Source organism: Rutidosis leptorrhynchoides, chromosome 2 (assembly GCF_046630445.1).
Source record: "Rutidosis leptorrhynchoides isolate AG116_Rl617_1_P2 chromosome 2, CSIRO_AGI_Rlap_v1, whole genome shotgun sequence".
Lineage (NCBI taxonomy): Eukaryota > Viridiplantae > Streptophyta > Magnoliopsida > Asterales > Asteraceae > Rutidosis > Rutidosis leptorrhynchoides.
Genome location: NC_092334.1, coordinates 587,245,014 through 587,261,881, shown reverse-complemented (window position 1 = coordinate 587,261,881; position 16,868 = coordinate 587,245,014). Strand labels below are relative to the sequence as shown.

Here is a 16,868-nt window from a genome sequence, read left to right as displayed (position 1 = left end):
TGGATATAAAAACTTCTTCAATTCAAAGTCTTTTAATATCTACGACACAAGAGCTGTTCTAGCTCAGTTGGTAGAGCGCGTGGCTTTTAACCACGTGGTCGTGGGTTCGAGTCCCACGGATGGCGTTTACTTTTTTTTTGTTTTCTTCCTTTAGTTTTTGGCTCCCGGTTTCTTACAACTTGATGCATCATTTTATGTTTCAACGCATTTTTTTTTTTTTTTTTTTTTTTTTTACCTTTTTGTCATCTCTTATCCCTTATTTATATGAAACTAACTTGATGTTTACTAAAAGTCTAACACATCTATAGGAACTTTAAGAATGGGTTGAAACAACTTTTGTACCTTTAGCAACTTTAAGAAGTGAGTAATTACTAATTGGTCTAACTATACTATGGATAAATTTTCTTGTGTACAATCTGAATTTTCTATGATGCAACAAATCGATAATTCGGTATCTGCACATGAAGCAGAAACCATAAGGGTTTTTAGCAACATATATATTACTTTTGGTATTGATCATACATTCATTCATAATCAATATAAAATACATTCCTATTCCTAATATGTAGTAAATTCATGTTGATATACATATAAAACAGTTTACTAGTTATATCACGAACAAGTTATAATAATCTCTAAAACAGCTTTGCAAACGGAAATCGCTCAAACATCATCTATCCATCCATCCAGACTATCATGGGCACGTGCAGTAGTGCACCATTTAAAAAGCATAGAGTTTGGTCAAAGTCAAACTTTTTTTTTTTTCTTATTTTTTTTCAATATATCTATTTTCTGTTAGTGCTGTCTAGATGTAGAGGCTGCTATCAAAATTCCTAATGTCAACGATAAGATTTGTTAATGTCAAGTTGAATACAAAGATTATTTTGCTTCAATTATTCAACTTTCATTCCCATTTGCAGTTTCTCGTGGAGATGGTCCACGTAACCTGCCACAAGTAGCAATAAGAATCTTACATATTATATCTATATATAGCAAGCATCTGTTATTCATTTTCTTGCAAGAAAAACATGCAAATGAACACTAAAACACACTATTCTTTGTTGCATCTCATTGTTTTGATCTTGGTAAGAGCGGGTCAAGTTTTATCGAATAATACCGATGATGATTTTTTGAATTGCTTAATTCTCAATTCTGATAATGCAACATCAATCTCTAAAGTAATATACAGCCCAAATAACTCATCATACACATCAGTCTTACAGTTCTCTATAAATAACTTACGATTCATATCACCCTCAACTCCAAAACCTCGTTATATCGTTACACCAACCGACGAATCTCAAATCCCGACACTCGTTTCCTGCTCCAAGAAATACGATTTAGAGATCCGAACGCGTAGTGGGGGCCATGATTTCGAGGGGTTGTCATATGTATCACAAGTCCCATTTGTGATTCTTGATCTCAGAAATTTAAAATCCGTTACAGTTGAAGTTGAAACCGCAACTGCATGGGTTCAAGCCGGTGCAACTTTAGGTGAACTTTATTACAATATCGCGCAAAAAAGTCGAAATCTTGGATTCCCGGGTGGTATTTGTTATCAATTAGGGCTCGGTGGACACGTGTAACACCGGCCATTTTTTTTTTTTTTTTAACACACAGCGGAAGACTTTATTAACAAACACACTATAAGTCGCGTCATTACATTAATCTGAGTAATTAAGTTTAAGTTTACACAACGGTGTTACGTTATTACAAAACATTATTTATACAAAAGTTCACATCAGAGTTGGGTTGTCAAACATGTCTTCTGCATCCATACCCATCCCGACTAGCAGTACCTAAACCTGCAAAGGGGGAAACATGTGGGGGATTAGCGCACCGCTAAGTGAATGGAATCTATCTAACAGATATAGCTTAAGCCACACACAAGCTATATACATCAACAATACCTGCTAACTACCAACTAGCATACAATAAGACAATACGAGGATCGGCGGCTTGTACGAGCACACGACTCCTAGCTGATCGGGCCTGAGTCTACCGATAGTCCCTGCTACTCAATTCACAGTATAGTTATCCAGATGCAGGGGGTGCATCGTTCACACTATACTCCACAATTAGTAGCCTATGGACCCAACCTCCCCTAGGCACGGTTGACCTCATACGGACTCTAACCTCTCCTAGGCACGGTCTCGAGTCCCCAGTCTCCCTAGGCCCGACTGGTGCCATTCACACAGTGTACACGTAATTCGCATACAACATCAGGCATACTATATTATTCTAACATGGCAATTTCTACACTATGCATGGTAAAAGAGTCAACCACAGTAGCATGATATGCTACTTAAACTCTATCCGTAGATAGACCCACTCACCAATTACCAGCAACTGCTCAGTTATTATTTCTGAGCTTCCTCCTTGTCCTTATCTCCTGAGAACAGCAAAAACCAAGTTAGAATAGTGTTCCCATCAATGTTAGACACACGGACAGCGAATTATAGCAAATTAGTAAAAATTTGCGTCCGCTAAAATTTTCATGTTTAACACTTGTGCATTTTCAGAATTTACATCCTGAAAATCATAAAAACACACGGACAGCATAACGGCTAAAAATCAACACTTAGTAAAAATTTCACTGCCTAAGACCATCGGTCGATGGTCCCATCCATCGGCCGATCGTCAACACACCATCGGTCGATGGTCTCCCCCAATCGGTCGATCGTCAAAATTACATCAGTTGGTCAGAAGTCATACACCATCGGTCGATGGTCCTATCCACCGGCCGATCGTCCCTCACCATCGGTCGATGGTCAACGACCATCGGCCGAAGGTAGTTCATCAGCTGCAACAGCAGCAAAGTGACGGGTTTCAACCCAAAATCACCAAATCTCGACTTTAGACACGTTTTTGACCTCAAAACTGAACACAACTCGTACACTAAACTTTTTGGAACATAAACCCACAACATTCAAACACAAACAACATCAATTTCTACCAATTTGACACAAAACCCCATTTTCATAAAACTTGACTAAAACACCCATTTTGACACTGATTTGATCACGAAATTAAACAAACTTTACCTTGTTAGAATCACAACAACACAAGGAACGATTTGACACTAAAATCAAGCTTCAATTCGAGATCAAATGATTTAGGGTTGAGATGGAGATGGTGAAGTTTAGGTTAGGTGAATGTGTGAGTGAGAGGAAAGTTCAGGAAACCTCAAGAAAAGAGCTGGTCACTAGCTTATATTTGTGTTAAAACACAATACCCCATCACACACGGGTATTTACCAGTTATCTGATATCTTTCGCACAAGATTAGGTAACCCAAACGAGGTCCAATTAAAATAAACAAACATGTTCTGGGACCCTTGTCACAAACTGGTCACAACAAAATTATAATAAAACACTAATAAAATAATAAAAAAAAGGCACTTAAGACTAAGCACAAACCCTCAGGGCAAAATAGGCAACTTACAACTAGCCCGGATTTCAGTCTGTTACAACACGTTAGTGGTGGAGGGTACGGTGCATTGTTGAGAAAATACGGTCTTGCAGCCGATAATGTCGTTGATGCTCGATTCATCAACGTGCATGGCAAGATTCTTGATCGAAAATCGATGGGCGAGGATCTTTTTTGGGCGATTAGAGGCGGTGGAGGTTCGAGTTTCGGGATCATTCTTTCATGGAAAATAAAGCTCGTTCCGGTCCCGGAATTGGTAACAAAATTCTCAATCGACAGAACACAAGAACAAAATTTAACCGAAATTATCTATAAGTGGCAATTTGTTGCACCAAAGATCGATAAAGATCTTGACATCAGAATTCTAATGTTCAGTGTGGTTAATCCAAGTACAGGAAACCGAACGATTAGGGCAACGTTTGATACGGTATTTCTCGGTGGAACCGATCGGTTACTTCAATTGATGCGGGACGAATTCCCGGAATTGGGTTTAACAAGAGAAGACTGCACCGAAATGAGCTGGGTTGAATCGGTTAAAATTGGTGCAGGTTTCGTTAACGGGGAACCTTTGGAGGTACTTTTGAATAGAACTGCCCAACCGAAAAATTCTGTTAAAGTGAAATCAGATTTCGCAACAAGTCCTATTTCAAAAGACGGGTTTGAAGGTATATGGAAGTTTTACAATGATAAAATAGAAGCTTTTATGGGACTACTCGTGTTAACTCCGTACGGAGGGCGAATGGATGAGATTTCGGAATCAGCGATTCCATTCCCGCATAGAGTCGGGACGTTATACATGATTGAATACGTGGTCGCTTGGGATGGGAATGAAACATCACCGCATATAAGTTGGATTAGAAGTTTATATAACTATATGACTAGTTATGTTTCGAATTCGCCAAGAGAAGCGTATTTGAATTATGATGATTTGGATCTTGGAGTTGGTAGGACCTACGAGGAAGCAAATCGTACATGGGGTCCGAATTACTTTAAAAATAATTTTGACAGGCTTGTTAAGGTGAAGACAATGGTTGATCCTGATAACTTTTTCAAGCATGAACAAAGTATACCTACAAGATCCTAATGGCATAACTGTCTTGAAATGCAATTCTGCAATATTAAAATAAAAACCAATTATATTTATCAAGGTTATCAATAAATAGTAAGATATATCTTGCCTAATTTTACCTATTAACGGCGGTGACGAAGATTATAGTCTCTTGAAATTGAAGTAGTGATTAAAGCGTCTTTAGGGAGAATACAGTTAACGTCTTCCAATTCATCTTCGGTTATATCAGCGTCAACCCAAGAAGACCATTCAACATCACTATCATAATCATCACATAACAGCTGTTTATTTTCTTGGATAACGTTAACCTTCTCAATAAAAGATTGTAGCATCTGATGGTTTAATTGCCTTATAGTCCCTGTTTGCTTTCAAAAAACACAATATACTAAGGCTGCATTCTCGAGTTTTTTTATGGAAGAAAGGAATGGATATGAAAGGATAAACTGCTAACTAATGATTCTTGAGTTTTTTTTCATAAATGAAAGGGATGGGAAGGAAATGGTTAGGGCTGAAAACACATAAGCTTTTACAATGAGTTACAATTAGCTCAATATTGGGATGATAAGGAAGGAAAACCAAATAACTCTATAATTTTTTTATTACTATAAATTTATAAATAAATAAATAAATAAATAAATATATATATATATATATATATATATATATATATATATATATATATATATATATATATATAACAAAAAGTTTTTCTTAATTGTGGTTGAAAGTTATTTATGAATTGTATATGTATAGATTATATATATTATTTACAAATTATAATTATTATTATATATATTAATTATATAATAAAATACCTATTACTAAATAAGATACATTGGAAACTATTTTTTATATTACAACAAGATTCTATTACTATATAAAAACCCACTAATTTTTTTAACAGATTTATGTTTCTGTTTGCCGCGAGTTAGGTTTTACCGCCATCACCGTTCAACTCGAAATAATTTTACGAACTAAACGCAATAAATTGTATTCGACACGGAGCTTCGATGCACTATCATGGAGCATTTCTTTTTACCAATAAATATGAAAGTGATTAGAATTTACAGTTTAAGTCTTTAAATATTTATGAACACACAAATATAACTATTATAATATTAATTATACATGACGACTCCCCCGAGTACTATTACTTTGCTGAAATGACTAACAACTTTTCTCAAATTAAATTCACGGGTTTCACTTTTATTCAAAAAATAATTGTATATAATAATAATAAAATAATATAACTTAGACTTTACTAACGTTACGTTCCACGACAAATTTTCAATGTACTCATATTTTCGCTAAATATTACGTAGTATATAATTTATATCCAATTAAAAACATATTAATAGTGGGGAAAAAATTGTAGACATTAAGTTACTAACACCACCCAAAACTACTTTTAAAATTTGTCAACACCACGGGCTCTTAAACTCAAAAGAATTTTTAAAATTTGTCAACAACACGGGCTCTTAATAATTTTTATAGTTTTCTTATTATTATAGTATCGATATTTACAGATAAATATGAACTGCAAATTACATTTTTTTGCACGGTTTTTTACACACCCGTGCAACGCACTAGCTCAAAAACCTATATATATATATATATATATATATATATATATATATATATATATATATATATATATATATATATATATATATATATATATATATATATATATATATATATATTGTTCGTAAATTTATAAATATGTGTAAGACCAAAATTATTGCTCTTATTTCTATCGTTCCTCTTTTGTTATGTATTCTACATCGTCAAAATTTTCAATTTTATTGGGTCTGCAATTTTGTTACAACAACATATCCAGATTTAGGTCAATGAAAAAAACCCTCAGTACACATATTCTGATTTCTCCATATTCCTACACAGATCAACCACTTTTAAAAGATCAAACGCCATGGCAGAAAATCAATTGCAAGTAGCTTTCGTAATTAATTTTGCAAGGATTAATTTTGCAAGTAATTGTTTTATTTCTTTTCCCTTACTTTCTTTGCAACTCGAAACTACATACTATTTATTTTGTATCACTTTCCTTTCCATCTTTTTTCTCTCTTTCCCATACCACCCCATTCTTTTCCATTGAAAAAAAACTCGAGAACACAGCGTAAATACTAATACTAAATAATATTACTCCGTATAAAGCAGCTTCTAAACGAATCTGTTTGAACGAAAATGTAGTTATCTTTACCTGTAAGTATAAATGGTATACAGGAAGTTGACATGAAGCGAGAAGCACAAATATTAACCTAATGATGCTGATAATCCAGCATTGTTGTTCAATCTCATTTCCATACTGAAGTATGAGTTCCTGTTGTTGACTTTGACCAAGCTCAATCAACTGTCGCAAAGTTCCCCTGCAAAAAATGTATGTTAATAAATAAGTATCTAGTAGATACTTATTTACATATCAATATGGAAGTGGCAATTTAGACCCATTTAACCTGAACCCAAATTACCTGCTTACTTCGAGTGCTTGGGACTGAAAATCTGTCATGGTCTTAAGAACCTCAAGGGCATCAGCTTAACTTTCAAGAAGTTGTTTTTGCCTATATAAAGAAGTTTATGATATGTTCCCAATATCACCAGCTTTGTTTTGTAAAGTATCGATTTTCATAAACATAGCATCTCCAACTTTAACAAAATATTTTCCGATTTCAACTGCTTTACAACTATTTTATTAATTTCTTCACCCAATTCACCTGGCTGATTCATGGAGCATTGCCATTCCTTCATCCATCTTTTCGTTCATTTTCACTTGTTGGTTGCGTAGTTCTAATTGAAAATCTGCTATTTTTAGGGACTGCTCTAAACAGATTGTGAATGTTCTAACCCAACATTCACACGGTCTTCGACATTTTTTGATGTTTGGGCCACTTGTTGTGTTTGAACATCAAGAGAAGATAAAAAGTCATGAATATGATCTGAACTATGCGACAGACGCTCTGCTTGCTTTTCTATGATCTCTGCAAATTCAGCAGATCTTTTGAGTTCATTCACCAACCTTTTTGGTTGTCTCTTAAATGCATCAGTCCTACAAGTCAAAATACCAAATTAAAAATCGATTGCAGTCACATTCGTAACGCGTTGACAACATCGTTACAGAACTCGAAATTACTCCTCGGCAAGCACTTGGTTTTTGCAACCTGGGAGTACTCGGGATTACATGGAAAACAGTCAAAATCGGTCAAAGTCAAACTAGGTCAACATACCAGTACTCCCTGAGTTTCCGAATACTCCCTGAAAAGCCCCGACCGGCCAACCGAGTACTCCGGATTAGCAATTCTTGCAACCTTGGTTGACAGATTCTTCTTGAATTATAAAACATGGCCACTGGAGGTAGATCATTATTAAAGGCCACTAGACTAGACCCTTGCCCACATGGCCACTAGAGGTAGAAATTTCAACCCAGATTTCAGAATGGGTCAATTCTCGTTATCTTTCTAAAGGTAAAATAACGATATTGGATAAAAAAGAAAACCGTCAAATAGGCTCTATGGGTCAAATGTCGAAAGTCACAAAATTTACTTAAAGCATTATTCTCCAAACCATTTTATTCAAAATTGGATCATTATTGAAGTAATATTGATTCATAGATGGCCTAATATAGCGTAAAAATGTAAAATGTAAGGAGCAAAGCTTGACCCATGGTATTTCAGTCCTTACCAAAACCTGGCTTGGCCTAGCATCAATTTAGCCCGTTTACGCAACTAGCCCAACAAGTTGAGGTGGTCGGTATTAATAATTAGAGTGGTCTGTACAAAAAATTTCGAATTTGCCACTATCTGCAAAATGCCTTAAAATGGACTTTTCTATAAATTAACGACCCCTTCGGGACTCCATTTGTTTATGGGTCCACGTGTGCATTGGGTTTGTTGTTGTTGTTGTTGTTGTTGTTGTTGTTGTTGTTGTGTGCATATTTGAGTTAGAGACAGAGAGAAACTCACTGTAACTGATGGCAGATAGTATTCGTCTCGGGATAAAACTCAAGACAAATCCTATGAGCCTCCTGATCTAGTTTACGACACTCAACCATCAAAGATTTTTTATCGCAATAAGAAAACGGAGACCTTCCAGTTTCCTTTTGAAGACAATCACTCGGATGCCAAGCCAGCCTAGACCGTTGTTCATCACTGGCTACAATCTCTGAGATATATACCTTTTACATATGTTAGAGAAATGGGTCCAAGACATAACACAACACTTCTCAAGATTAAATAATTAGTACTAAGAGATGACAAAAATGACGAAAACAATGACCTAAAATCTTGGCATACTTGTAACCACATCGAAGGATATATAACTCAATCAACATATAGTTCGGTTCACTCAAATGGAAAGTTCAGATTTTTAATGCTTCCAAAGGGTGTTGAAAAATTTGAAAGCAAATGTGTAACTTTATTTTAATCATTTTGAGCAACAAAGTAAGTATCACATCACATTATTTATCCATGTAAGCACTTTATAAAAAGCATGAATATTCACTTGACATACAGTATTAAAATCATTTTGAGCTCCAAATAAGTTCATCTATGTCAATATGATTATCACATAATCTTCAAATTTCAAAAACAATAAACACCCAATTACACTTTTTTACTTTCTGGTACATTTAGATTAGTACGGGGTATCATATAAATAATTTGTGTACTTACAGTAAAATGTTGGGTTTATAAACTGAGGATGAAACCGGTGGAACAACCATAAAATCGAAAAGTTACGTTCGAATTTGAAGAACAGAAAGAAGAAGCCACCTCGTAATTCGTAAAATATGTTGCAATTGCGACGGTTCAGGTGTCATTTTTCCGGCGATTAAATGTCTAGCCGGTTGAATACGACGGCGGAAAGCAGGAAACGTAACGCCGCAGGTATTTTTTGTAATTTGTTACAAGTTAGCCCTTCAAATATTCTTAATTTGTTAGTTTTCTCCATTATTTTCAATCCTTTAACTTCCTTTACTTTCGTCCTCGTTGTAACTAACTTAGGGTGTGTTTGGTAGAGTAGCTTATGAGAGCTTATAGGAGCTTGAGCTTATGATTTTAATAAGCTCCAAGTAATAAGCTTCGTTTGAGAGACATAAAAAGTAGAGCTTATGAAAAACATAAGCTCTAGAAAAATAAGCTACTTCTTGTAGCTTATGAAAAAAAGTAGAGCTTATGAACTAGAAAATATGCTCCAGCTAGTTTACCAAACACTTATAAAAAATAATAAGCTCTAGCTACCAACTTTAAAAATAAGCTCCAGCTCCAGCTATAGTCCATAAGCTCCAGCTCCAGCCAGTTTCATCCAAACACACCCTAAAACAAATACAAATACAAATACAAATACAAATACAAATACGAATGAAAATATGCTCTCAAAGTTTATTTACATGTATTTATTATTATTATTATTATTATTATTATTATTATTATTATTATTATTATTATTATTATTAAAACAGCATTTAAAACGAATTGACTACAAGTTGACTAGATCTATCTATCTATTTGAACTATCTATTGAACATGGGAGGTGATCCGTACACCACCTTATTTTTGCCATACACCATCAAAATAATTATTTGGACATTTTTACTCTTCCTTTTATTCACCACCAACTCTCCTTAACTTCTCAAAGAAAGGGTAGAAATGTCTAAATAATTATTTTAGTGGTGTATGGCAAAAACAAGGTAGTGTACGGATCAACTCCCATTGAACATGGTGATAGGGAGTCCTAAACAAGAATCTGATAACCTTAGTTATCACCCACTGACCAACGGACAGATAAGACACACAAAGATAAAGATAAAATAATGTGCAAGAAACGTAAAGAATAAGAAATTTTAACGTGATTATGTCTAATCGTTAAATCTAACGATTAGTTTATTCCACAGCTAAACAGAGAGAGTTTCTATTGATATTTTCGTAGGTGTTACAGATACAATGAGAATAGGGTTCCAATTTATAGGGCAAAAAACGAATCCTTTCCTAAAATCGAAATAACTTGCTGGCTACGCTCAGGCTCGCGTTTCGTGAGCATACCCTCGCATTTCGCGAGACCTTCAAAACGCGAAATTTATATCCAAACGCGACCAATGTGACAGAACTCGGTATATCACCAAATCACCAGGCTCACAATCCGTGAGCTCTTCCTCGCGATCCGCGAGATCTTCAGGTCTAGAATTTGTTTTCATTTTCCTCCGTTTAACATCTTCAAACCCAACATAAACAACATCACACAAACTCTAAACAAACAAGCATTGATAGTGTGGAACTTGAAACATTTCGAAGAAATCGTAACTCACCTAACGCCTACACACATAATATGGGCAAAACACTCGGCATTGAAGACAATGAAATAACCATGGTTTGTAGTTTGTGTTTAACATTAAGTGCTATCATCATTGAATGTCTCCATGGACCGTAACTATAAGATCCCTTTAGTTTCTTTGATATCTGGGTCCATTCCGGATCACATGTTGATATAGGAGAAGTGGATGATGTGGTGAATTGATGTCTCTTAAGCTATGCTTGAAACGGGAGTAGATAAAGTTATTCGTTGCATATTCGGTAGATAATTGGTGATTAGGTCAAAAAATTGAGATGAAAAGTTATTACATTACGTGCATTTGAGTTCTATATATACAACAAGCTATATAACTAACTCGTAACAATCTAACTGAATTGTAACTAACTTTAGCTACAATAATAATATACTCTGTATTTGAATTAGGACACCAAAGTTTCCATGCTGTTAACTCATGTAAGTAATAAGGACACCAAAAGGTTCATCTTATTCGGTATGTTTTCTGTAACAAAAGTTTCATATGTAATTTGACATGCCTAGTCAAAGTAACCATATACATGTACATAAAATATATATTTATATATATTATATATAACTAGAAAATAGTTCTGCCACTTCGTTGGCCATAACACCGGGAAAAAAAGGAAAACAAATATATATAAAAAAAGAAAAAAAAAAAAAAAAAACAAACAACGTTCATCGGCTCTGGGTACTGTTCATCGGCTCAGTGGCTCGGCTTACTATTCATTGGGAGAGCCTGATATACTTATTGAAAATGAAAATTATAGGGTCATAATTATATTATATAGGGTCATCTGTAATTTGATTAAATCTCATTATATATAAATATAAGTATATTCTGATTAATTAAGACATCATCTAACAAGTATGCATCTACATAGTAAAATATGACTATCAAATAAATAAATAATAATAAATGTTTTTTTTAGTTTAGAGTCGTTACAGTATGCCTTAAAACATTACTATAATCAAATCACAAAAAAAAAAAAAAAAAAAAGAAAAAAAAAAAAAAAAAAAAAAACTATCGACGTTTGTGGCGTTTGTGACGGAGATTGTAATCACTTGAAACTGAAGAGGTGGTGATTGCAGCAACTTGTGGTTGCATATAGTCAAGATCTTCCAATTCATCTTCGGTTATATCAGCATCAACCCATGAAGACCAGTCCACGTCACTATCATAATCGTCACAAAACTGTTTATTTTCTTGCATGCCGTTAACCTTCTCGATAAGTGATTGTAGCATCTGATAGTTTAACGTCTCGTAGTCCCTGTGTGCATTCGAAAAACACATTTTGATTATAAAATAAGTTTTATTATAGCATACCAATTAAAAAACAATGCTAAAATCAATTTAAACAAGTTTCTGTACCTGTATATGTAAACGGCGTACGCGAGCTGACATGTTGCGAGAACCAAGAATATTGACCTAATAATGCTGATGAAAAGAGCTTGTTGTTCCATACTGTTGCCGTATCGAAGTACTAAAACTTCAATCAGTAATGTCAAACATAACCCTGTTTCAGAAGATTATTTTGTAAGTATAAATATATAAATACAACACTTAAAAGGTGAAAAAAAGATGATTAATAAACATACCTATGTATAGCCTTGATCTAACACTGTATGTTTGCTTTGTACCCGTAAACATATACAACGTGAATATGATGAAAGCGTACAGTAGGAAAGCTTTCATGACTCGCGATTCCAGCAAAATTGCATTGTGCAGAGCGAAAAGTTTATCAATGGCAAGAAACATGCCTGCTTGTTTTGACTCAAATGTTTCCTATTAATGATATAAAAGCTATTTAGATTAATACATATATATACAACAATGACAATAATATTATATATAAAAAAAAAGGATAACCTGAGCTGCCAGTATGGTTTTTGAATTCTGAACAAGATGATCATGAGCGTTCTTAAGTTGTTCCTGCCTTTGTATCAGTTCCTGCTGTTGTGTACGACCAAGCTCAATCAACTTTTGCAGAGTTCCTCTGCAATCAAATTTTAAAGTCAATTTGTATATCTATGTCAGTTTAAGGTGGCAATTTGGACCCATTTACATAAAAAAGAATTATAAAACCTAGAAGAAAACAAAGATGAAAGTTGCCAAAATGTCAATTTAATACACAAAATGTCCTAATAGAAGATATTCAATATCATAGTTGATTTGATTTATTTTATTTACTTAAAACTAAACAGTTGACGCGTTACCCAGTCCACCCGTTTTGACCCAAACACAACTTACCTGCTTTCTTCTAGTGCTTGAGACTGAAAACTCGTGACTGTCTGCAAAACCTCAAGCGCTACATTCTGATGTTCAAGAAGTTGTTTTTGTCTGTCCAAAGACGTTTCCGTAATATTCTCGATATCATCAGCTTTGTTTTGTAGCGTATCCATCTTCATAAACATTGTATCTCCCACTTTACCGATTTCTTTTTCGATTTCAACCGCTTCGTTTCTTAAATTCTTCATTTCTTCACCCAATTTATTCGTAGATTCATTCAACATAGTCATCCCTTCATCCAGCTTCTCGTTCATATTCAGTTGTTGTGTTCTCAGCTCCAATTGAGAATCGGCTATTTTAACAGATTGTTCATAAACCGACTGTGAATGCATTAAAACGGTACTAATGTGCTCTTCGACGTTTTTTGATGTTTGAGCAAGTTCTTGAGTTTGAACATCGATCGAAGATAAAGAATTGTGAATATGAGCGGAACTATGTAACAGACGGTCTGCTTGCCCTTCTATGTTCTCTAACTTATCCTCTGCAGATTCTGCAGTTTTTTTAAGTTCGTTTACTAATCTTTCCGTTTGTCTCTTGAATGCATCAGTCCTACAAAAATTGAAGTTTTAACTTTAAATTTCCTTCCTATGAATATATAAACTATTTTTTCTCCATTATTATGAATACAAATCATGCTATTTCCTAAATTATTCTCTTTATACATAATTAGATTATAAAAATCATAACTACTACATTAGCAATAGGGGGTATTCATCGATTCGGTTTTAGTTTCTTCTGGTTGCTCACTTCGATTTGTTCGGTTTTGACAAATTTGGAAGCAAAACCGAACCAAAAACTGAATTCGGTTCAGGTTTAGTTAAAACTGAAAAACCCGAAAAATCATAATTAACCACAATAATCTCAAAAAATTGATTTAAATTCGACATTTGATATTAAAATCGATTTTTCGTCTGTATATATTAATAATTTAATCATATTTTAATGAAATTTGCTAAAGACAGCCCTTAGGGCTGTCATTAATGTGCATAAAATGGTTGTACATGGTGGTTACACATTGACTTCATAGTGGTGGTTATTGGATTGTACAACCATTTTATGCACATTAACGACAACCCTAATGGCTAATGTGATCACTTATGAGTTTGTGCAGATATGAATATGAGAGAGAGACATACTGTAACTGGTGGCAGATTGTATTCGTCTCAAGATAGAATTCAAGATAAATGCTATGAGATTCCTTATCTAATCGTTTAGAACAATCAACCATATGAGATTTCACATCGCAATAAGGAAACGGGGCCCGCCCAGTGTCCTTCTGAAAACAATCCGTAAGATGCCAAGCAAGCCTTTTCCGTGATTCTTCACTTGCTAAAATTTCTGAACATCCTGCAAACAAATTCTGATACGCATTTTGCCAACAAGTATTTGATAACGCAACCTTTTCTTTCGCCTTTTTCACCAACGTCATCCCTTTTTCGCTATGGAAACCTTCCATTGAGAATTCAGCAACGATATTATTGGATGTTTCTGAAGGTTTTTCATCAGCATCAACTTTTTTACTTGAGAAAAACGACCAACTGAAGGACTCGATGCTTTGCGAGAACAACACAAGAATCCATAGGATAATGAGAACAAAATTCTTATAATGTCTCATTGGATCCAATAAGCAACAATTGTAACCCTGTGCAAAAATTAAAGTTAGTCAGTTAGGGGTAAGTTCATATATAAAAAAAATGCAAAACTTATAGGGAAAGATTGTTGAATTAAAAAATGATTAACAAGTTTGGCTAAGGTCAAAAAAGGAAGAGGATTGAACAAAATAAAAAAGTATACTTGTATATATATATTTATATGGAAGCCAAATTGAAACTACATTTAAAATATTTTTTCCTTTTGGGTGAAGAAAACAGACATGATATCGTACCGATTGAATAGTGACTGTAAAATCAAACAGAAAACCAACAAATATTCTGTAATGAATCCAAAACAAAACAATTAGTTTCTCGTAATCAATCATGAATCAGTATAGTTCGTAAGAAAAATACGAACAGCTACAAGCGATGAAAACGATAGCCTAAACACACTAAAGAATAAAACTCAACCAACTTACAATTCAGTTCACCCAAAGGAATATTTTAATTTGTCATATTTTTACAGTATAGTAAAACTGCAGCCACATATGTACCTTGTTTGTAAAACTTTGAGTAACAGATATCAATCAATATGTACCTTATATGATAGATAATTGTTACATAATCTTCACCTAGTAATGACAACATCAACAAAATTAAACACCTTCCTTACTAGCCCTTTTTATAAACTTTATAAGCATTTAATGGTCAATGTGATACATAAACATCAATAACATTCAAACAAACCAAATATCAATCAATATTAATTTGATTCAACATAAGCAAAAACGGTCACGAACACTTCTTCAAACTTCATATTAAATCGAATACCATTAATTTAATAATCAATTTAAAAGTACACAATGTTTGTAGAAGCATTTGGTGTTCAAGTAAGAAATTTGGGTGCTTACAGGTGATCGTTGATTCATGGGTAACGGTAATTAAAGAAAAAATTACTGATGTTGTTGTATGGGAACAACGATAAGAACCCGGTTCGATAAGAAAAATATTGGCAAAGGGAAATGGTTTGAGTGGGCGTGACGGTTGGAATTCCATGTTCCGGCGGTTAATGCGTGTGATCAATTGGAAACTGGGTTAAATTCCTGAAGTCAGAACAATCACTTATTTTATTTTATTTATTATTATTATTATTATTATTTTTTGTTAGCAAAAAAATATCGATATATAGATTTTATTCCGATAATAAGGATTTTGTAATCAAACATGTATTAAACCAAGTCTCGCCTTGGAGGACTTATTACATGATGTTTTACCTTCTATTAAGGAGTCAATATTTGAGAGTGTTTACTAGCTTACTCAAAAAAAATAAATAAATAAATTGTATATAATACTACTCCTATAAAATATTTTAACTTTAATGTTAGTAAAATTCTAAAAATAATTATGGTTTTGAGAAATAATAAACTCAATATGAATATATATTTTCACAAATATGTTTATGACAGGAACCATCAAACTCTTTCATAATACAGCTAAATTATAAATAATTCAATAAAAAGTATGATTTTAATATTCCTAACATTATTATATTACTAAAATTCACTTTTTCAAAATAATCCTCAACTTTGATCAAAATACAAATCGGCTTCCAAAACTATAAATTCACTATTCCTAATATTATTATATTACCAAAATCCACATTTTCTAAATAACATCTCAACTTTGGTCAAAATACAAATCGAATGACCCCCCTACTTTAGTCAAAATACAAATCGGTCCCCCAACCAGAATTTCCAAAAAAATCTCACGGGGCATATCTTCTCGCTCGCCACGAGTTAAATTTTCCCAACAATACCGTTGAACTCGAAATAATTTTACGAACACAACGCAACTAACTACTCACAAAACAGATGCCTTTTAAAAAACACTAAATGATTTAGGCCACCTTTCATACACATTGTTTTTTTCCCAAACACTTGATTTTCCATTAAGCCTGCTTTGGAGTTCTTCTGCGAAGTGCGGGCTCCTTAACTTGTTATTCATCATTTGGTTATAAAAATAATTTAATTATTATAGTTAATACTCCGTAGTTAATAGTTAAAATTATACTCCGTATATATTTAAATAAAAACTAGTGGAGGAGCCCTCGCTCCGCGTCGGGACTCCGTTTCGGATATAATTTGTTGTGTTT

The 16,868-nt window shown here is 33.7% G+C and overlaps 4 protein-coding genes and 1 non-coding gene across 5 annotated transcripts; 3 read left to right on the top strand and 2 right to left on the bottom strand.

Moving 5' to 3' along the window:
* The first annotated feature begins 52 nt into the window (after nucleotides 1-52).
* Nucleotides 53-125, top strand: TRNAK-UUU (transfer RNA lysine (anticodon UUU)). The gene has a single exon. It is a non-coding gene; the product is annotated as a tRNA-Lys (tRNA).
* A 903-nt stretch (nucleotides 126-1,028) lies between these two features.
* On the top strand, nucleotides 1,029-1,586 carry LOC139894246 (berberine bridge enzyme-like 18). Its single transcript, XM_071877448.1, has one exon. It carries the CDS (start codon nucleotides 1,029-1,031, stop codon nucleotides 1,584-1,586), a length of 558 nt encoding a protein of 185 aa, XP_071733549.1.
* Nucleotides 1,587-3,488: 1,902 nt separating this feature from the next.
* On the top strand, nucleotides 3,489-4,841 carry LOC139893292 (monolignol oxidoreductase AtBBE-like 15). Its single transcript, XM_071876449.1, has one exon. It carries the CDS (start codon nucleotides 3,587-3,589, stop codon nucleotides 4,511-4,513), a length of 927 nt encoding a protein of 308 aa, XP_071732550.1. The 5' UTR covers nucleotides 3,489-3,586; the 3' UTR covers nucleotides 4,514-4,841.
* Nucleotides 4,842-6,725: 1,884 nt separating this feature from the next.
* LOC139889889 (protein GAMETE EXPRESSED 1-like) lies at nucleotides 6,726-10,703 on the bottom strand. The gene is made up of 4 exons (XM_071872803.1): nucleotides 10,629-10,703; nucleotides 8,476-8,687; nucleotides 6,988-7,562; nucleotides 6,726-6,885 (listed from the first exon to the last, which is right to left on the bottom strand). The coding sequence occupies exons 1-3, from the start codon at nucleotides 10,701-10,703 to the stop codon at nucleotides 7,337-7,339; spliced, it is 513 nt and encodes a 170-aa protein (XP_071728904.1). The 3' UTR covers nucleotides 6,726-6,885; nucleotides 6,988-7,336.
* Nucleotides 10,704-11,858: 1,155 nt separating this feature from the next.
* LOC139889888 (protein GAMETE EXPRESSED 1-like) lies at nucleotides 11,859-15,084 on the bottom strand. Its single transcript, XM_071872802.1, has 7 exons — nucleotides 15,010-15,084; nucleotides 14,261-14,766; nucleotides 13,086-13,673; nucleotides 12,705-12,831; nucleotides 12,434-12,620; nucleotides 12,207-12,351; nucleotides 11,859-12,105 (listed from the first exon to the last, which is right to left on the bottom strand). Exons 2-7 carry the CDS (start codon nucleotides 14,737-14,739, stop codon nucleotides 11,859-11,861), a joined length of 1,773 nt encoding a protein of 590 aa, XP_071728903.1. The 5' UTR covers nucleotides 14,740-14,766; nucleotides 15,010-15,084.
* Nucleotides 15,085-16,868: the final 1,784 nt, after the last annotated feature.